This window comes from Thunnus albacares, chromosome 1, assembly GCF_914725855.1.
Source record: "Thunnus albacares chromosome 1, fThuAlb1.1, whole genome shotgun sequence".
NCBI lineage: Eukaryota > Metazoa > Chordata > Actinopteri > Scombriformes > Scombridae > Thunnus > Thunnus albacares.
Genome location: NC_058106.1, coordinates 32722282 through 32745422, shown reverse-complemented (window position 1 = coordinate 32745422; position 23141 = coordinate 32722282). Strand labels below are relative to the sequence as shown.

The 23141-nt window shown below is 38.1% G+C and overlaps 1 protein-coding gene across 1 annotated transcript; it reads right to left on the bottom strand.

Annotated features, from left to right (window-relative positions):
* Positions 1–3277: 3277 nt before the first annotated feature.
* Positions 3278–22834, bottom strand: hsd17b12b (hydroxysteroid (17-beta) dehydrogenase 12b). Its single transcript, XM_044355419.1, has 11 exons — positions 22502–22834; positions 13374–13420; positions 13148–13223; positions 12290–12397; positions 11905–11969; positions 11157–11201; positions 10362–10396; positions 9114–9195; positions 8315–8380; positions 7882–8031; positions 3278–4862 (listed from the first exon to the last, which is right to left on the bottom strand). Exons 1-11 carry the CDS (start codon positions 22677–22679, stop codon positions 4755–4757), a joined length of 960 nt encoding a protein of 319 aa, XP_044211354.1. The 5' UTR covers positions 22680–22834; the 3' UTR covers positions 3278–4754.
* Between the last annotated feature and the right edge of the window lie 307 nt (positions 22835–23141).

Sequence of the window (23141 nt, the reverse complement as noted above, 5' to 3'; positions counted from 1 at the left end):
AGTATGTCCCAATATATAGTATGTCAAATGCAGTATGCCAAAAGTAGCACGATGTCCCACTACACCTGGTCATATTTTGCAGTATGCAAGCCATCATGTTTTTCTGGCTATTCTGACCCACAATCCCACAATCCCCTGTACAACGGAAGATATGTCACATTGACTGAGCCATCGAGGGAGAACAGACCAATGACAGCACATTAATAGTGCAATGACAGAAGCCTCAATGACAGATGAAGTAGTATGACCCAATTATATGCATACAGCATGCATACTACATGCAAGAGTAAGTACTTTGTAAGGGCAGTTGCAGTATGTACTAAAAGTAAAAAGTACAAGCATGTGATTTGGAACACAGCAATTGTGTCCATATTCACAAATCTATACATTCAATTTCATGACTATTTCACAAACTGCCATGATACTGGATTGAATATTCAAATTTAAGAAACTTAAACCAGTATAGTATTATTATTGTTTCTTTAAAAAATTACTCGAAATGAGTAATCAATTATCAAAATAGTTGGCGATTAATTTTCTGTGGATCAACTAAACGATTAATTGACTAATTGTTGCAGCTGTACCTTCAAGTCAGTAATGTTGGTGGAAATATTCAGGCTTGTAATCGAAGTAAATAGTACATCAAAAATGTTAATCTTGTTGGGGAAATATCATTTCATGAAAAAAATAAGTTTATTCATTAGTTAATAAACAAAACAGTGTCAGACTCAACTCACCATGGAACTACACATAGCTTTGACAAGTGGAAAACAGCCTTGAACTTCAACACCACTGAAGTTATTATTGAATTAGCTGATGAGAAAAACAAAATTGAACGAGTTGTTCTCTTAAATGCCCATTCTACTGACAAAAAAAAAGGCTCCCTCACAAAGAGGCACATATTTACATGACAACCAAAAAATAAACAGGCTGCAGCTGCCATATCTCTAATTGGATTCATTTATGTGGGAAGACATGTGTAGAGTTTATTTTTCAGAAATATTTTTTTGCTATTTTCTGAAAATCATCAAAGAAGCGTGATGCAATGTGTATCCGTTATCCAGACAACTGCTCATTTTTATGCCGTAATATCTGCTTCATAATTGTATCACATTCTTGAGTGTGCAAAGAGGATGCAGACATAGAGCTTGTCTGTGCTAAATTGCCTTGATAATAGTAAACGTGTTGGGAATGAATGACTGTTTTAGTCACAGGAGAACTAGTTTAGTAGAAAAACAAGAGGCGGATAAGAATCCACAGAGGTAAAGCAAGGCCTAAGGAGTGCACTGCATAATAGCTGAGGGATTAATGCACCATAGTCTTTTGTTGTGGCCTCATGATTCATGACTGTCCTTTCTTCTTTATCAGGATTAATCAAAGGTAAAATGAATTCATGGTTGAATGGAAAAAATAACATGGGTTGTAGGTGTTAATATGCAGTTAAAGAAAGACTGGGAGTGAGGATTGTTGTGTAGCACTGTATAGTTTGTGCTTTTTAGCTCAAAAAAGTGTATCAATAGTGCCACCACATGGAAAGCCCAGAAAGATTCTAATGGCTTTCTTCAAGCCCACATTTCCCTTTTGAAAAACAGCTTCCAGTTTTAGATTTGGGAAGAACCTAAAAGTATAAAGAGTGATTAAGTTGTCAATATTTAATTGAATCTTTCACCTTAGAAAGAGAAAAGACAGACCATCACATACATGGTAGAATATCTGCTTTATATATTTCATTCAAAATCTTAGCAGCAGGCAATATCAACATTTAGAAAATAAATCAATAGAGTCATTATATAATTAGTATTTTACAGTGTACAGGTAAGGCTTTGCAGAAATTCACCACAAACAAAGCATATTTTCTTTGAAAATATAAATAATATATGCAAAGAGTGGTTTGCTGCTAGCACTTTTTCACTAGCTCTTTGAAGCCCTCCATCGCAGTTCCTTGGTGGTTGCATCCATTGCCATATTTGGTGTCCAAAAGCTACCAATCAAATACCACCAACCACAGAGGATTTGTATAAAGTCAGCACAGTCTGCATCCATAAGACTTCTGTTGGTCTCCAAACTGGTTGCAGGGAAACTAAATGTAGGTCAAACATGTTACAGTCATGCTAGAACTTTCTCGAGAGCTGCTCATCTTGTACTCCTCCTCAGGCTCTCCACAGTCTGCAGGAAGGAGCGCTGGGCCTGGTCCTCCTCCAGGGTGGAGCAGTCCTCCTCCTCCTCCTCGATGATGCCACACTGTACACAGCGGAGGCGGGGCTCGCGTTGTCCGGCCCTGCAGACACAAGCCGTGGCCAGAGACTGGGGGAACTCCTCCATCACCAAAGGCAGCAGATGGGCAGGGAGCGTGTCCATGCTGGTCGCCATGGTGAGCAGTGGCCCAAATGGGAGGATGATGAGCTGTAGACAGTGTAGGTCTAGATGTGGAATTTGAAGCCTTTTGTTGTCAAATCTGGTGAATCTGATCAGCTGTCACAACAGTTTTGGAACAGATGATGCAAAAAAAAGGCAAAATACAGTAAAAATATGAATACTCATCAGCGAGTTGATTGGCTAATATTCAGTTTTGAGGGTTCTACTTGATGAGAGATGATCCTGATTTGCTCCTTTTCCAATCTGATCTTCGCTCTGAAACTGTGAAATCACAGAGACAGTGTGTGTGTGAGTCTGAGCGAGCTGTGGACTGAACACTGAGCTCCTCTTTATATACATCTCTGCAACCCACTCGTTTCTTCCTTTGGGCATCCCTCCACACACGCAGCTCCTCTCCCCTCCTACATTTTCAGTGATGACACATTTCCGGCAGCTTCCATACCAGTGCACCGGAATAATCTCCCAGAAACTGTTGGCATGGGAACCGGGCGGTGATGTTTGGGAGGGAAGATGCAGAACACGAATAAGCAACACATTTGTATGGACTGTGAAAAAGACATCTAATGGTAAGAAACTTATTTGAGCTGAGTGACAATTTGCTGGAGGAAATAAACACATATTACACAAAATATAAGATTCTACAACTCAGCTCTATGGGAGGTCCAAGTGTGATGGTATCTGACAAATATGCCACTTGACACATAAGGAGTTTTACAGATAAATTATACACTCTTATGTAATTACAAAGCCCAATGAGAAAATTAAAACTGGAGCTGTTTTGTCATACCTGGTATAACCTGTTTGGCCTGAACATGCGCTAAATCTTTCTAAACTGTTTGTCAAATCTATTTATCTAAAGGTAAAACTGAATGTAAGAAGTCAAGACAGACAGAGGAGTGGGTGAAGTTATTTGAAAGGCATTTTTATTGATGGCTCGAAGGAAAAATGCACAGTAGCTTTCCATAGTTATTAAATTCTAACAATATCCAAGTGTTCTGTTTGATCTGCTTTCCCCCTCAAACAATATGCATCCTATAGGTTTTAGGAATACGCCTAATACCTAATGCAATTGCCTTTGAGAAAAGCACTAACCTCATAACTGGAATTGGTCCCTGGCTGCTGTGTCTAATGTTAGTGTGAGTTAAATGTTTTCCATGGGGATTAATACAGTATAACTTAAAAGAGAATATCTGAGCTAGAACAGGTGAAATATGACATAACTACTGCATACTGTATGAACATACAAACTCATATAGTAAGTTTTCAAAAATGTATCAGAGATTTTACATTATTTCATTGGTTTTTCTCATCTGTACATTTGGTTTGGTTTCACATTTTAGTAGACTGAACGTTTCAGTTGGAAATTCAAGATCGATGCAGATGTCACACACACACACACACACACACAAGACAGAAACAAAACCACCCAGCCATTATACTGGGATCAAGTATACTTTAAGAGGATTTTCTGGAACTTTAGGACATGAAGTAGTCCCAGACAGTAACGCTAGTTGTTAAGAATGAATTTGAAAACCAATTTAGTACGAAACCAAACATACATTTTAATATAATCACAAATCACAGCTTCTCCCTCTGTTACAGATTAAATGTAGTTTGGTTTAATTATACATGCGTCCCTTCGCACAACTCATCAGTACTGTCAAGAAAGATATTATAACGGCAAAAAGCGATGGCTTTGAGTTGGTACTGAAGAGGAAAGGTGTAAATGTAAGTGCTTTGAAAGTCTGATATGACATGACAAAAAAAAAAAAAAACTAACAATAATTAATTATTTGTAATCGTAAACAAAAAAACCCACTTCAGCCTTTCAAATTTTGATAAACTGTTAAGTGCTTTAGAAAGAATTGCTGCATACGTACCATTTCCAGTGTTGTACTAAACTGTTTTTTTTTTCATGGTATGGTCCATATACTAACAAACAAGACTAATCTGCGCACACACATACACACACCCATAAAGACATGTAGAGGACAATAACCTGACGTATCCAATTTTTTTCTAATCTCTTCCCTTCTCAAATGGGCTTCAATTTTGATCATGTTTTGCAGATGAAAGTTAGCTCTGGGAGTTCAGTTTTAGTTTACATGTTAAGTGTCGCATTCATTAAAGCTGATCACTCAATGCAGAGCACAAGATTTTTCCACACAGATTAGACTGAATACATGTAACGGTAACTGTGGGCCACACATCATCTACGACTAGCAGTTTCAGAGAGAGGGAAACTGAGATGTTGCCCAGAAACTGTCACATTTCCTCTTCTTAGTCCATGACGATGATGACGGTAGTCAGATGAGTCGTTAACACAGCTGGTCCCCTCTGTCTGCTGCTGCTGCCGCCGCTCCCAGCCGCTTGCTGATCTATCCCTGCTTTTGCTTCTTGAGGTAACGAGCGCGCTGGGACAAACCCATCCCCATCACGTGGCTGTTGAGGATCTTGGCAGGGAGCAGAGCTGTAGTCACCCAACCCTACAGAGGGAAATTACATGGTCAGCTGGTGGCATTATAACAGATTAGCATTCATTACTAATTTTCGACCCACAGGAGCGACAACTGTGGCACGGAAGTTTGTGTGAAGGAAAATTCAGGCAATTGTTCCACCATAATGCCTGAGCTCTTCTTAAATGATGTCAGACCTACAGGAATTTTGGTGGAAGTCTTAATGGTAACTGCCCATTTTGCGTGCACGTCATAAAACTTAAAAATTCTATTTCCACATTTTTTTAAACCTTATCTCACTGATGGTATCAACAGCTACAAAGCCAATCCCTTTTTGTAATGACTTTAGTCAGCTGTAAAATCTGGTAAGTTTTTTTCCCCCCTAGACAAATTCACTAAATTTGTATCTAATTTTTATTACATTGTACTAATTAAAAAAATATTGTAGTTATTATAAGTTTTGGGCTGTTTAAATTACATTGATACAATATCTTCTGCTTTACCCTTGCCATCTGGCTCAGCATTAACTACTCCAAGCTCAGTCTCACAGATAACAGAATGGCGAGTGCAACAGCTGATTGTGTTCTGAAGAACCACCCACAGTTTTCAATTCTCTTTTTTTAAGAAAAGAGCAGTATTGTGAAGCATTATGAATGGCTCTTCCATTCACTCATTGTTACCATAATAATTAATTTCCTCTTAATTGTTTCCTTTTCATTCCTTCACTTCTACTGTAATTTGCTTTAAAGCTGAAATCTGCAGTGTCTTTAAATTAATGTATCATTAATTCTGATGTCAATATATAATAATGGATAATGAATTCAGTTGATGGATATGGTTGCGTGTGGTGAAATGACACTTTTACAGTGATTAAAGACTCTCTACACACTGTGCTGTTGGGAAATGTTGATGGGGTTTGTTGGGTCACACCTGTCCAGTTGACAATGATGACTAAGCTGTTCCACTTCATTGATTATGATGTTCATGTAACCTTAGTGGCCAATGACATTTTCAACGCAGACCAAGAACAGGATGAACTTTCATGCTAATGTTCTTTGAACTTTGGTTTGAAACTTTGTTTCGTCTTGTCTGCGGGATGTTTATGATTACACATATTGAGGAGGACTTTGTATAACCCCATTTTGCTTCCATCATAGCACATATTGCTTTTCTTTCTGTTTGTCTTTTAGGACATTTTAATTGTGCAACAAACAAACTACATCAAAGATCATTTTGAAATGTACAGAAACTTCGCCTTGGAGTCTTATTTAGATGCAAGTAAAATGTGAATTACTACTGGGAGATGGGCAGAATGCAGAGCTGTACTGCATAGCAGCAGGGACAGGGATTATTAGTTAACAAGACAAAACTTATCTGCAGCTTGTGGTTTAGTGAAATATAGGGGCTGAAGAAAGGAAGGAGTTCACATCAACTGCATAAAAACAGTTGACTGCACAGAACGGAGACTTGAAGTTATTTATCTGTATATCAATAACATGATCATTGATATTCTGGTCATATAGTTCGACTGTGTCCGACACAACTTTGGCGGAATGAAAAAACAACTGTTGCTCTGTGACCTCTGCCAAAATGAAGCCACCGCCTGAAAAATCTGAACTAGATTTTTGTTTCTGTCTCATTTCTGATGCATGTGTCTCTACAGGGTAATTACAGAGTTAGGATGCAGACAGTACTGCAAGGTAGTGAAGCATCCCACTCCATTATTTCAGAGAATGTTTCCAGTTTGACAGAATGCTTTAGCAACTGTTGACACAACATTAATTCAATGAATGGAGATGAGCTGGTTGACAGCTTTTGTGTAAAGTGAAATTGTGGTCTGATGAGGTTTTGGTCCTCCTGCTCTGAGAGACCTTGACTACCTATAACAGAAGTGTCTGTTTTTCTGATGAGTGAGAAGAGAAAAAAAAAGGACTGCAGCACACAGATTGATTTGAAGCCTTCAAAAGTGGAAACAGACCAATGTTTCAACACCAATGTGGCTTCATCAGAGGCAAAAAACAGCGTTTTGCTGCAACAGATCTATTACTTCTAAAGAGAAACTGTGTTAAAGTGATACCATTGGCATGTGCAAATGATTGTGTGTGTGATTGAAGCCTTAACTTACTGTATAATATTGATTAATTGGCCCAGAGGGAGACCAGTATGTGGTCAATATGAACTGGGAATGTTTTTAACCATGTACAACTGGAATAACAGCTTTCTAACTTTTGTAGTTAAATAAAGCAGTGCCTGAGATATTTAAAGTAACAATTTTTGAGAGGTGCTTTTTTTTAAAAAACAAAATAAAGCCCAAGTATGCATGATTATATAAAGATCTGGGTTTTTGTACAATTGAAGTCTTGTGTGTGTCCTGTTTCAGATTATGTGTCTGGCATTTGGGAGTTCTGTGAATATGTGAATTGTAACACCGCACGTTACAGAGCTATTCCATCGTTTTTGAGGGTTCATAAACTTACATCAGTTTTTGGCCGTTAGTGGTGATGAGAACCACCGAATGTCAGATGAGTCGACTTTGGAACAGACCTGTGAATACGCCCGAAAAGCAGCTCCCTAGAAAGACTTTTTAATTGGGACGTTTTACATGGATGCCCTTGGATCAGGGAGGTGAAAACCTTATTTTGTATGATTGACTCTCTTATTATTTTTCCAAAACAGATTCCAGTGTAATATTCATGATGCCTGCTGGAAACTGTTTCTGATGTACAAATTAACTATAGAAAAGTTTACTGCTCTCCCTGAGGAGAAAAGACTGTGTTTGCTGTGTGACACTGAAGACAAAGTCCATTTGATGTTTTATTGCTCATTATATGATGATTTAAGGGCTACATTGAACTATTTAGTAAAATGTTCTTAATTTCTGATGATTTTTTCTGGATGAATGGTTATAAGACACTTTGTTCTTGTCTATGTTTGACAAATGTTTCACCAGTGCAGCTGTATTTTGGTGTGAAGTCTTGTGGGTTGGGCACTTGTGTGTGCATGACTGGCATTCATTTTCATGCTCTCACCATTATATACCCAGACTTACCATAATAGCGTGGGGCAGGTAGCCGTTGGTTTGAGTCTCCAGCCCCACAGTGTTGAGCTCAGCTGCAACGTAGCGCTCTGGACTGGGCTTATCCAGCGTGGCCCGTCTGATTTTACTCAGCTTGGTTGCAACAAAAAATGGCAGAACACTCTGGGGAAAAAAAAAGAAGAAAATCCCAGCTGTTACATAAATGAACAATATGTCTAGTTTCACAATTGAGTCAAATATCACAGTGTTGAGAAAACATTTATTTTTTGTTAAGCCTTATGTCCTATAAAGGATTGTATCATTACAGCTATTTACACATCAAATGGCTCACAGTTTTGAGGAGTTCTGGGTTTTGGTGCAGACACTGGATTCTCTGTTTGAGTCATCGAAACCCACAACCATGTGGGCTTGTAGCAACCACGCTAATGTGGGCTTGTGGACGTACCTGGATGATGATCCCTTTGCTCTTGTATTCAGCTTGCAGTCCTCGTGAAAAGAAGTCCACAAATGCCTACATAAAACAAAAAGGCAGATTATTGTCGAGGCCACAATTGAATTCCTAAATGAATAGTTTAATGGCAACAAACCAAGAAGCCATAGGATTTCAATTCTCAAAAGAGTAAAAACATTTAATGCAAAAAGAAACCCGGAAAGATGGCTAAGCAAAACATAGTAAGGAGCAAATACATGCACAAAAAAATCATGTTACTAATGTTGTTTTACAATGTTAATGGTTATGGTAGTTGAAAGGAACTGAGACCATCATTAGCCTCAGCCTAGGTTGACTTTCGCTGCACTTTTAAACTGCAACCGGGATTTAGAGGATAAACATGACCCAGTATTAAGACAGCAGAAAATTAATCAGCTGAAACTGTGAACAACAGGCAATTTTTAAGCTAACAAACATGAGACGGTTATGAAACACTGTGACACCACATGCTCCTATAAACATTTTTAATTGGTACACTACCCCGGGACCTGAGTTAGTCACTGACTTATTTATATTCAACAATTAAAACAGCAAATAAAAAAAAAAAAAGATAACCCCTCGCTTTATCCCTTTAACATTTGCCTTAAGGTATGCTGGTGGGTGAGAAAGAATAATTCATAGAACGAGACGAAAGATGGATTTCTCCTCACGGACCACAGTATATGGTATAATAAATAAAAATAAACCATTTATGAGATGTGCCTACAGATCACACTTCAGTTAACTCTCGGATTAAAGCTCATAAACCATTTACCTTAGAGGCAGAGTAGACGGTAAGGAGAGGAACGGGGTACATCCCACTGGCGGATGAGATGTTGAGGATGGCTCCCTTCTTCCTGAAATCACAGACCAGGTGACAAGAGACATGAAGCATGAGAGAAACACTTCAGTCTGAAATCAATCACAGGATGATAAGAGAATATGGTACTATGTATGTTTGCGAGCTGAACCAAAACTGCTCTGGTTGTACGTTATAGATATTGATAAGATCAAAGATACAGTAAAATCAATATCTACATGTTTATAATATGATCCAGCCTGTGGTGCTTTCATACAATATTTAATCTAAACCAGGTGTGAGTGATATTCTGAGAAAAGGGGGGAAAAAAAACACTGGTTCTGTGGATATAATGGCCAAGCAGGTAAAGGATTTCAGATGTAATTCCACTCAGCTACAACTGTGTGAAATGATCAGATAATTGTATGAATCAGCTGTGATGCAGACTTCTAGATATGTACAATCCATCCAATTACAAGTTACAAACAGTATCATGAAAAGAGATTATATCTCCATAATTGGAACTCAAATATAACATGAACTTTTCATGCATACATACACCAATGTTACTCTAACAGTGTAACATTGGTGTATGTGAAATTTGATCTTAATTTCTTCTTTCTTCTAATTTGTTAGTTTTCAGCCACCCTAACGGCATGGATCAAGATATAGCAATGCCGGGGTTGTTGGTCGGCAGGTCTACCACTTTGGTCCAGACCACAGACTGGATATATAGTGTATGAAATATCACAACAAATATTGAATGGATGGCCCACTCAGGATTAATTTTGATAGCTTTAATGATCTCTTAACTTTACATATAGTGCCACCATCAGATTCAAATTTGGTACTTTGGTTTATGACAAAACATTTGCAAAACTAATGACATTCCCATCAGCCTCATTTGTGCTTAGTGCTAATTAGCAAATTTTAGCAAGCTAACATGCTGAACTAAGATGATGAATACAGTAAACATTATACCTGCTTAACATGAGCACGTTAGCATGAGCTCAAAGCGCTAATGCCTAAGTACAGTCTCACAGAAGTGCTGGTGACACTTTTAATTCAAATTAGTTTGGAATCATTCAATTAAATAATGAAATAGAATAATCACCCGGCTTTGTGTGTTGCATAATGCATTCGTGGTGGTGTTAATTACTACAAATTCACAGCCATCAGTCAGATTAAAATAAAGTGGGTGCTGCTCATGTCAGACAAACTCACCTCTCCAACATTTGAGGTAAAACAAGTCGTGTCATCTGGAAAGAGGATGGGGGAAAGGAAAGACGGAGAAGGCAACAAAACAGAGCACAAGCATGAGAGAAAACAGTCAAAATCTATGAATGTGTGGGCGATGTGGACAAGTGTGTGGAGGTGTGCATCTACATTTGTAAATATGTGTGTGCGTGGGTTGTGTGTGGAGAGGTGGTTGTGGAGGGAAGACAAAGAGAGAGAGAGAGAGAGGAAATGATAATGATAGCAGAGGGAGCAGAAATATTGAATGACATGAGGTAAGAGAGTAGGTGGACTTTTAGCTGTTGCTTTGGGAACTGCTGAACACGGAGAAGAGGGAAGGAAGTGACTTAGTGCTTTATGTCACTGCGTGTGTGTTTGTCTTTATTGGTCTGTGGGACAACCTGACAGTCGTTCTCAAACTATCTCATCCGTTTGAATCCGCTAGGACAAATTTAATTACTCAAAGGCAACCAAGACGTCAAAGTGAGACGTATGACAAACATTTATAAGTCCGAGTTGTAAAGACTGAGCCAGCGAAATTAGATCATCTCTTCGAGGGGTCTTCAAGTTGACTATATAAGAGAAGCTGAGAATATCCCCCCCCCCCGACATTTTTTATTCTTTTGAACTTGAGTTTTTAACAGAAGAATGAGATATAACAAGGATATCTCTACTAAATAACAACTGAAGGGGGGAAATATTTGTATTTTCTTTTACATTCGATTTGTTCCCTGTCTTTATCATTATTGACCGGTGTCATTACATCATTATTGTAACACTCACCTGGCACACTGATGTTATGTTAATGTTGACCATGGTGTCAATGAACTGAAACAAGAAGAACAGGAGAATTACTTTTACTCACCTTGTGTGTTTTGTGCATTTACTTGTAAATATCATTGTCAGGACAATTTTCTCAATATTAGCTGCTGATATTAGAGATCTTGTCTTGCAATATTAAAGCACAGGATAGTAAAAAGTGTTTTCTGAAATACCGAAGGCCTTACAAAACGTATTTTCTAATTAAAAAGTAAAATATTTTCATTGCGGTCTGATTCTGTAGGCGATTTTTGTGCAGTTTCATTTTGTCTGAAGAGTTCTGCTCCATCTGCACATCCAGTTTAATGTTTGCCTGCCATCTTGCATGAGTTTTTTTTTTTTGTTGTTTATTCATGTTCAAAACGCAGAAATCTGGTCAATGTACAAAGCTGTCCAAATAGCTAACTGGAAAGGGTCCACCTTGTAGTGAAGCTGGATTGATCCAACTGCTTTCTAGACTAAAATGATGAAAACTAAAACAGATAGAAGAGTACAAATAGTAAAATAAATAAAAATGCAGATTTTCTATGTTTATGACAAAATGTGATAAAGACTGACTCAAAATGTATTGCATACTTAGTGGAAAATGCCGCTATTGCTACTTCCATTCAGTATAACCTTGTGAAATGCCTACAGATATTTTCTTCTTTATATACCTGTATGATATAATCACTCATATATTGATTAAAATATGAATAAACCTTCAACTTACAGTGTCAAGGTTAGGTATGTTGAGGAAGAATTCAGGATAAGAATAGGATATTCCAACATTGTTGACTGTTGAAAAGAGAAAAGCAGCATGTCATTTAAAATCATACATGATCTTAAACTGTTGGTTGGAAAGAAGAGAACATTTCTATAAATGTGGAGTTCAGAGTGTTATTCCTCTCTCCAATCTTAGGAGGGCAGCAAAGGGCTGAAGAAGCCAGAATAAATTAACCTTTATGATTATGTGAAAAATGTACATTTATCATAGTGGATTATATAACACTCCTGATGTCTGCAGACCTTGATTCAAATTGAATCTGCCATTGCATATGACCAACTAATTACATTTTATGAAAAGTGAGGCGGCCTAAGCACCTGATGTGTCTTACCCAGAACTCCAATCTCCAGTCCTGCAAGTCCGTCCTCAATCTTCGAGTAGATATCGACAGCGCTGAAGTCTGCTGCGATCGTTTTGGTCTCCACGCCGCATTTGCTTCCTGAGGGGCACACAGACGGATAACATTTTAACATGAGACACAGTGCAAAATACCGGATCAGTACTCAATTGTGTAAAAACATCTATGAATGACCGCATTGCTGAAAAAATAGTCACTTGGAAAGAGAAGAGCATAGAGAGAGAGAGAGAGAGAAAAAAAAGATTAAACCCTGAAATAATCCTTCATCATCAATGAAGATATCCCTCCCTTAAGAGGGAGCTTTCATTTAATTGGACAGAATCACTTTCCGCTCCAGCAAGAAGCTTTACAGCCTCCAAACCAAAAGCACAAGAGTCCTGCTGAATATCCATTCAATACAGGATCGCTCGTGCAAAACATGCAATTCAATACAATATCATTTAATTGCATACAGTGTGATACAAATGCAACATTTGAGCATCAGGATAAATGATGCCATATTACTGCATGGACCACAACGATTGAACTCCAGTCCAGGCAGCTGTCATACTTAATACATGAACTATATTAATCTTGTGCCTTTGGACCACAAGTGCTGTTGATTTCCCCTGACTATAAAACGTGGGATTATTTAGACTGATGGATTAAATATAAATATAATTATTGAGATAAATCCTGTATTTATTTGTAATTTATATGGAACTTGTTTTAAAAAAAAAACTTCACTTTATATTCATTTTCCATTTCAGGCAACATGTTTCTGCATTTACACTGTAATATATCTGGCCTCTAACATTTTTTAGAACAACTTAAAACGATTGTGCCACTTACCGATAGCTTTAGATACATCATCCAGCTTCTCCTGCGAGCGGCTGATCAGCACGATAGAAAAGCCTCTGCGGGCGAGCTACAAATACAAAACACATGTAAATAAAGACGCATAGAGACGCATGCGTGCATTTTGACACACGCTCTTCCAATCAGTTTACAGATAAAACAGTGTAAGTAGCATTAAAGAAAAGGTGTGTGTGTTTGTGAGAGAAGGAGAAAATCTTACCTCCTCCGCGTAGGCTTTCCCAATCCCATCTGTGGCTCCTGTCACAACTTAAGGGACAAAAAAAGAAGAGATAGAAACCAAATGAGCAGGATAAAAAGTGCATACTCTTCTGACACAAATTAAACAACAAACAGAATTTAATGATGTAAAATACACTTCTCTATATTCACTGGAAAATTCTCACAGAATTTTGGATCTTGGTATTACAAAGCAGAGGTTATTTCCAGTAACTAAACTGGGGTTCATTAAAACTGAGAAAAATAACCATTAGAATGTTTCAATACAAGTGGATGAAATACTGAATGTAGATATAAATTAGATGAAAAAGAAACTTAATAATGTGACATTATAATCATATCAGAGCCTCATATTAATGACTGTGGGCAACGTCCTTGACAACTGATAGAACAAAGTTAAGTTCACTGAAGCCCTTAAAACACTAAATGCTAGGTGTTTTTACTGAAAAAGACTGGTGCTTGGTCAAAAGTATGTGGGCATCCAAACATTACGCACATATGTGAAAATCTCCTTCCAGGACCAAACTGTAGGTATTAATCTGCTGCTATAACAGCCTCCAATCTTCAGGGAAGACAAAGCTTTTGGAACCTGGCTGCAGGGATATGCTCACATTCATACACAAGAAAAATTCGTGAGGTCGTCGACCACTGATGTTGGGCGATAAGGCCTGGCTCATGGTTGGGGTTTCAGTTCATTGCAAAAACATGTTTGAAGGGGCTGAGGTCAGGATTCTGTGCAGGTCAGTCAAATTCCTCCTCACCAAACTGGCAAAACCATTTCTGTATGAACCTGGTTTTGTACACGGAGGCATTGTTATGTTGAAACAGGAAAGGCCTTTTTAAAACCATTGCTAAAAAGTTGGAGGTGCTTTATTGTCAAAATATCAGTGTTCTGTAGCATTAAGATTTTCCTTAACTGGAACTAAGGCCCAAACACGAAAAACAGCCCCAGATGAAAAGGACAGGTGTGTCTGCATACTTTATCACTTGGACCTTTATACTATGAGATAAAGAAGTAGTAGCCGGACATAATGTAAAACTTGTGGGTGTGAACACAGTGCAGCATAGCTGCTTTCTGTTAGCTCAGTGTTAGCTTGGTGGTCTGATGTTCTGACCTCAAACCATTCAAATATGAAGGCTCACTGCAGTTTGAACTGTGCTATTAGCATGACCTGCTAGCACTGTTTAAAAGAAATATTTTCACTGAAGAAATGTTTTTTTTTTTAAAGTGTGGCATGGGACGTTTTGCCTCATTTAAACGTCCCTCTGTGGACTCATGAGGAGGAGTGGTTTCCTTTCTCAGCCATTTAAATCCATTTGATCGCCTTGGAGACCACAGATCAGCGAATGCTCAGCTTCTCTGACAACATTTGAAAGGGAAATAAACAGAGCGTGCACTGATTACAATATGAATGAAAAATTCAGAATCTAGATCATTAGTTCCTCTAATCTTTTAATGAAAAAGGGAAACACACAATGCCAGTTTGGGAATAGTTACTATAATTATTGTTAAAAATAAATAAATCCATGGGGCAGCAGCAGTGTGAAGCTTAGGGCCCTGCACACACACCACATTATATGTGCACAGGAAGGGGCAGCCCTTGTCATAGTATTAGGTAAATAAACACTTTGAGAGGCTACCTGTATTCCTTAAGATCAGTTGCAATGTTTAAAGAAACATCTAAAAGGAAAACCATCCTCAGAAATAGAGATACTTTTTCTTCATCTTCCTTGGTGTTCAATTAAGAAGACAATGGAGTACCAAGAGAAAGAAATGGAAGAACCAAAGTCAACGTGAGCAGTGATAACCACCATGGCTCAACACACAAAGATTGCCACCTACAAAAGCATCACCACGACTGAACTCCAGAGACTGACTGACAAATGACCCCTGAAACGTGCGGCGCAAAAACACCGATGAGCGCCAAGCGCATAAAGCTTTAGAACATTCACTTTCATTGGTAAAGGCTTGAATGTCAGGATGAGGTACATGGGGAGCAGCTGAGGTGAAAAAGGAGGACAAAGAGAGAGAAAGAAAGAGGTGAAGCGCGACCCTCTCTGTCATCGGTGGCAGTCGAGCGAACGGATGCCCTGGAACTGCCTGGCACAAACAGCAGCAGCAGGTTATTTTTAGCGATTCCCATCTTTCAGAACAAACTATTCATCACACCTCTGGCTAAATATAACAAAAAGTGGATGGGAAGTGAGATGAGAGTACAAGTGTTACAATATGTCCCTTTGTAACCTATGAGCTCAGCTTAAAGAGCAATATCCATCCTATCCCTGTATCAATTTTTGTGTTATGTCTTAAGTGTCAAATGGGTATTAATCTTCTCTTTCCAGTTTCTATTCTGCCTTTCTCTAGAGGGAGCAAAGTGTTCTAAAAATGGGAATGACTTCAAGTTTGTAAGGTCAAATCAGTCTGCCAGGGTGCACTGAGCAGAACAGCCTCTAGGGTGTACAAGTGGGCCTTTTAGCTTCTTGACTAAGTGACTTAGGATCATGAAACGACACTGTGGACAAAAAAACTTATCTGGTTTGTTTGTTTGGTTTATGGTCTAAGCCAAAACAGACCGTTGTTAAATATACCAAGGACTGGTCTCGAAGTAGATCCTACTGACAAGTGTTGAGCGTGTTTTTTGACAAACTGATAATACTCGGTCATCGCTGCACAATAAAATTTAAAGGAAAGGTTCAACATTTCAGTGGGAAATGTACTTATTCACTTTCATGCAAAGAGTTAAGTGAGAAGAATGTCTGAAGCTATCAACGACAGCCAGCTAACTTAGCTTAGCACAAAGACTGGGAACATCTAGCCAAGTTTTAATAAAATCCACAACGATCTTATAGCGTATGGTTTTAGCAGGCATTGAGACCAAACATGGCTCTGTGTTACAAAAAAGCAAAAGGGTTGGTACTGGTATAAGATGTAATCTGATGTAGGGAGTCCGGTTTGGGTAAGGCTGCTTCACAGACATTAGCGCTGCATTTAAAAAGAAAAAACACAGCATTCCAATGAGAGTTTCCAATGCAAAAAGTTCTGCTACAGGGTTGCACGTCAAAACAAGCTGAACCTGGCTCAACTTTTGCTACAGAACATATCAGTGTCTTCCAGCAAAGCTCTGCATTAGCAAAGCACATACATGCAAGTGCACATTACTGGTAGATTACTTTGAAACATGAACAGGGTATCAGGATTCTACTGTTTACCTTTCATTTTCCCGAGTGAGAATAATACTTGCGACTGTATGATTGTCGCAATGATACTTTTCCAGTTGTACAACAATCCTTCCTCACAGTATTTTTAATAGTATCATTTGTATGATTTGGCATCTAATAAACCTTCAAATTCATGGATCTATTACTAAGACTAACCTTTTACTGATCAACAGTATCAAAACCAACAAGCCCCCACCAACGCAGTCCCTTGCATTTGCATTTTTTTAAATACAGTGCTGTTTTTTGGCCTGTACACCTGGTGACAGATGCATGAGTTTAAAGGCACCAAAACACTGAAAAGTAATTTATAACACTGTGAGCCGTAATTTCACAACTCTGGAGGAAAGCGATCGTGATTTAATCGCATGTCTCTGCAATCACGAGGTAAATACCACAATTACAGCGGTGAAGTTGCAAAGTAATCTACCAGAAATGTGATTGGACTCATTTGTTTGCAGTCTATCACCGAATTGTGTTGCATGTAATGTACACAGCATAAATTAAAATAAATATTGTCATGATATGGACAATTTTTACAATAATAACACATTCAACCATGTTGGCCAGCATCACATGCCTGATGTTTTTAGCTTGTGATATGTTCTTTATGATGCTTACAAAAAGGTCTGATACACATAGCCCTGCGGAGGTGAGAAAGTTCATTTTAAACCAAATATTTTGCTATTTTGACAATACTATTCCTTCTCTTACTCATCCACCCATCTACCCTTTGTGTGATCTTTCTGAGTACAGATGACGCCGAGGTGCCGAGCATCCTCTGGGGCTGCAGCAGAGCCAAACAGAAGGGAGCGGGGGGGAGGAAAGTGACAAACATGAATATGGGAGATCCTAGGGGCAACTAAAAATAGCACAAAGAAGAGGAGGGGGGGGGGGGGGAGTGAGAGAGAGTCTGCAGGCACAATGATGAGGGAAACATAGGTCGCGTTATTTTTAGTTGTTTTAAGAATGAACTGTTTTGCAGTCGGAAAAGGGAAAAAAAAGCTTTTACAGCTGAGTGCATGTTCCCTTCGCTCAAATAAAACAAGGTCTATTTTAAGAACTGCTGTCTTCTGAAAATGTAGGTTAGACTGGTTTGGTGCTCTGATGATAGCGCTACTACATGTTGCCATTTGGGTATTGGATTTGATAGTCGTTTTATTGTTGAACATAATTGAAGGACTGGAAATAAATCGCATTTTTTTTAAACCATCCACATCTCAAGGAAGACATGAGGAGGATTTGTCCGATAAATCCCGGGTTTCAAACATATGCGGGCAAAACACACATCAGGTCGAGATCATTTTTACCAACAAACAGCTGTTTGTCTGGACAAGCAGGAATTTAATACTCCTTGTCTACCACATAGTGCTGCCTTAATAACTTGTAAACACCGTACAATCCAGGAGAGAAATGAAGACACGACTCAGTAGACAGTCTAGACAGATATAAGCAAAGTCCTGCCCTACTTCTACGCTCGCTTTCTTTCCAGTGGGAGAGTAACAGCACATGTACTTGTCAAACTATTTTAAACATAAATGATTTTTAGAGGATATGTTTCTTTTACTCTATCAATAATTTCAATCTATGTGTAAGCATGTGCGGAACATACATTTGACATGAGTTTTGATCCGTTAGCAAAACCGTGCTGGCAAGATTAGCTGATATACATTACTGTAACCCATGTCATCATCAGAACGGCAAACACAAAAGAGAAACCAAAGCTTAGAGGCTCTCATTTAATGCAGATCCATACTGTAGTTTCCCCCTTTTCCACTACAGGACCTTTGTAACCTTTGTCACAGGTTCTGCTTTTATTTCCACTGTTCTCTGCACGCTGTGGGGGGACGTTTCTAGAACCAGGTTTCAGCCTTGTTTCGGAGGTGATCTAAAGCCAAGTTCCCAGTACTTTGAGGCAGCGCCAACGGTGATCGGGCGAGCGAATATCATGGAGAGCTAGAACGATTAGTCAATCAATGGAAAATTAACTAGCGACTAATTTTATAAAAGAAACTAACTGGCTTTCATAAATGAAACACTCCCGTTTCATATGACGCTGTAAAATGCAAGAACTTAGCATCAAATCCACAGAAGTTTTACCTGTGTACATATCAAATTAAGAGAGCAATTACATACAGTAGTATCATACTGTTTAGTGAATGCCTTAAAAGTTCATTTCCTCTTCCAAATAAGGAAATTTGTTGATATATATGGACGCCATCGCAACTGCACCACTGCTGCACGGCCACTAGATGTCATCTGTCTCTACATCATTTTTGGCCGACTGACATTATGACCTATTGTGTGGTTTTTCATGCGAGGACAGCCTCAAATTTACAGAGAGGAATTTATATCAGATTGCATGTGGACAGATTATAATGTCATTATACGAGCCATAACAGGATTATGAGGAATTTGGTGTAACCTTCCTTTTAGATAGGCCTACATGTTATTGTTTTATGAACTTGATTTATAATATACCAGCTGCCTTATTATTAGTTTAAAATCAATAAGGCAGCTATATTATTAATAATGGAAGCATTGTTTCAGAACCAAAGACGCCATTTGCCACTACAATGGCTTTCTGTAACACTGTCACAGAGACTCTTTCTCTCTCTCTCACACACACACATGCACCAGTGAACCAGAATCCTGAGGATCCAGCGTCTCATGTGAAACTCATTTATGAATGGCTCTAGTTCCCTTGCATAATCAGGCCATCCTCTCAATCGAGTCCACTTCAGTTAGACAAAGTTTTTGAATGAAAAAGAGCAGGAGAGGCTAACAGGCTCCTTTGCATCGTTGCATATTCTGAATCGTTTTGCATGCGTTATCCCAAAATAAAAAAACGTCTGACGCGTTTCCATTTTTAGCTGCGCACAAAGAGATCAAAGGCAACCTCAGCCCGCATCCTCTAAACATTTGGGTTTCTCTAGCACACTGATGTGACTGAGACTGAAAAATATGGCTCAGGTTTTTTACAATTAAATCACCTCATTTTAGCTGTGAATCTACACAAAATGATAAAATACTGAGGATGGAAAAGCCATCTGTTCATGTAAAAAGATGAATACACACATAAAAGATTCAACATTTGGGATAAATGCACAAAAAAGTGATTACCCCGTTCCTCAAAAAAGGATGCTTAAATGTATCCTTAATCAGAAAACCTCCAAATCAATTAATTGATCTACAGAAAATGAATCTGCAACTATTCTGATAATCGAATAATCATTATATTAGTCTTTTTTTTTTAAAGGACAAATGTCAAATATTCGTAATGTGAAGACTTTTATGCGTCATACATTATAGTAAACTAAATATCTTTAGATTTTGGACAAAACAAGACAGTTGAAGACGTCATCTTGGGCTTTAAGAAATTATAACAGGCATTTTTCACTATTTTAATGAATAATAATGATGAAAATAATAGTTAGTTGCAGCCCTTCATCATATAGTAAATGTTATAATATTCTAGTCTTTACATATGACAAAGCACATACTCTGTTTGCCTTTTGTTCCAACAGCTTTTTTGTCTTTATGATGTGAACCTTGAACACCAGACGTGCCAACATCCAACCAATCCCAGCAGTCTGCTCAAACTTCAAGGTTCCATCAGTGAGCAGGCCAGGCAGATGGACAGTATTCAGTCTGATTTGATAATCCCCTCGAGCCATAATCCAATCACCAGATTTACTACACTTTACACCCGATGACAAACGGCTGACAGTGATCATTCTCTGCCCATTCTTTATTTTTTTTTTTTTACCCTGACCATGTGAGAACACGTGAAGCAGCCACAGTGTGTTTGGCAAAGATGAGCTTAAGCAACATGAGAAGACCGGTGGCTCCACAATCACCAGTTTGAACCATGAAACAGTCAAAGTAAACTTATTATGTAAGACAGTCCAACAGAACAGTACTTTACAGGTTGTTCATTACATGTAGGGCTGGTTATAATGATTACTTTCATTATTGATTAATCTGGCAATTATTTTTTGAAATGAATCAATTGTTTGTTTGGTCTATGAGATGTCAAAAAAAGTGAAAAAATGCCCATCACAACTTCTCGGTGACCACGGTAACGTCTTCAAATGTCTTCTTTTGTCTGACACAACCCAAAGATATTCAGTTTACTATTAAATATGACAAAGACAAGCAGCAACTCCTGTCATTTCAGATGCTGGAACCTGAGAGTGTGTTGCATTTTTTCACTGTTTTTGCTTGAAAAATGACTGAAAATGAATTGAAAAATGAATTAAAATCAATCAATTAATCAAATACTGTAGTTGCAAAGTATTTTTCCTTCAACTAATTGTTTCAGCTCTACAACAAACAACATATTCTTTCATTTCATTTAATTTTATGTCTGCTTGTAATATAATGTGAAAAATGATGGTGTATAATGATTTTGTTCTCAAATTGAGTGTACAGTGTTTAGTGAATGACTTAGAAGTTCATTTGCTGTTATAAAATAAAATAAATTGGTAAATTCAGAATCGATTGTGTTGTGAAACTAAACAAACATTTTAAGCAATATTTATGGCTATAAAGGGTGTTTCTTTAACACGGGTTCTCAGCCAGGTTGGTCCAAGGCTCGCCTTCATTGCTCAATGGCCTGTTATCTATAACTGATAACCTGAAACTGTCACAAAGTGAAGACTAAAATGAAAAGATAAGTTTAAAAGCTGTAAAAGATTCAAACTGCTTGCTGTTGCTAAAAAAATTATTAAACACTAACTTGAGGTATTATTGCTAAATGTCAAGTAGAGACCAGTGTAGGTTGGGAAAAACTGAGCTGCTGTCACCCAACAGACTATAAAACTTTCAGCCAGAAGAGGTCAGTGAACGCTGCTTTTAAAACTCAGCTTCATAAAATGTGACTATGAACAAACAAAAGATGTGTTGAATAGTGATACATTTTTTAATAACAATAGACTTGAATGAATTAATTTTGAATCATTGATTATAACTACTAAAAGATGAATTTTAGACTTGATACTGAACATTCTTCTGAACTTCTATACATCAGAGACAGAAACTATTTGCCATTTTTTTCCTAAATTTGAGCAGTTTGGATTCATGTGTAGAAGAAGAAGAGCTGACTAATACAAATGCAGGTGAACAACATTTTCTTTAGTGTCACAAGTAGTAAAGATACTCTGTTTTCTTCGAGTTCAGGGTCAAGATGATGCTCATCTGCACAAAGAATGACATTATTGAGGAAGATTATCATTAATACTAAGAAAATGTAAGATAAATAAATAACAGGACATCCAAGCTCCAATTACAGGCCTATAATTGGAAATTGTTATATGTTATTACCATTTAATATTTTGATTAAATGTGATATGTTGAGCTTCAGGGTTGAAAAAGGGAAAAGTTAAGGGGAAAGTTAAGTATAATGATATTTAGCGGCTGTTTCCCTGTTTTTGCACCACCCTCTCTTATGAAGAAGTGTTAGATATCGTAGCAAAAAGCCTTAATGCTGTTTAAACCCACTTTCAGATTTGTGAAACCTTTATTTTGCTTGTGAAAAGAGAACAAAGGGCGATTTCACTGATATTTCTCCACCCAGACCACATTAGACCACATTCAGATCAAAGACTACTATACTTACACTTGTCAAATCTTAATAGTAATCTAGTCCAGATTTGACAAGTATAAGTGCAGTGGTTTTTGATCTAGATCTGGTCTAATGTGGTCTGGATGGAGAAATATGAGTGAAACCGCCATTTTTGCTGTTTTCAAAAGCAAAATAAAGCTTTCACAGGTCTTTAAGTGGCTTTAAACAGACTTCTGCTACTTTGTCTAACATTCTTTCACACACTTTAAATTAAAAAAAAAAACACTTTCAGGTAGGTCAGTAACGTTGGTGCTCCGTCAGACTCTCACCTGCCCACTTCCCAAGTTTAGTGGGTGACACGAGCCGTCCGTTGCCCAGCACCCACACCCTGATCCCGGACAGCAGCCGGTACACGGAGCACACTGACAGCCAGGCCGCGGTCAGAGCACCGAGCCAGAACAGCGGCGTCTCCACGGCCCGAAACACTGCTTCTCCGCCGGACGACATACCTGCACCAAACACACCTCTGTCTGTATTCTCTGATAGTGTTAAAGTGTGGACTCAAACTCGGTGCTGCTGTAAAAAGAGATGCACAAAGCGCTCGTGCATGCGTCAGAAAGGATCCAGGTTATCACTTCCGCGTCAGACTCTTCTTCTTTTCCTGATTTAAAAGCAAATTGCAACCGACCAGAGCAACACTGCCATCTGCTGTTGCACTATAGTCCCTGTTGTTAGTCTCGTATTTTATAAACATTTTAAATGTATAGTATGTTATAAAACATTTCCTGACTTATTATGCTTTTATTTTTTTTTACGCATTTTCTGTCCAAGCTCCTTGTAATGTGTGATTTTTTGCATTTGATATTATAATAAAACAAACAAAAATGCCATTTTCCACAGTCATCCTGTTTCCACTTGCAGGTGTTAGGTTTAAAGATTCATTTATTTTTGTATAATAATTATTATATT

Excerpts from the sequence above, each read along its gene's own strand:
- hsd17b12b (XM_044355419.1), bottom strand. The coding sequence starts at position 22,679 with ATGTCGTCCGGCGGAGAAGCAGTGTTTCGGGCCGTGGAGACGCCGCTG. Across the intron at positions 10,397-11,156 it reads ACATAACATCAGTGTGCCAG|ATGACACGACTTGTTTTACC; the intron begins GTGAGTGTTACA and ends TCCTCTTTCCAG. Across the intron at positions 8,032-8,314 it reads GCAAAGGGATCATCATCCAG|AGTGTTCTGCCATTTTTTGT; the intron begins GTACGTCCACAA and ends TTTTTTCCCCAG.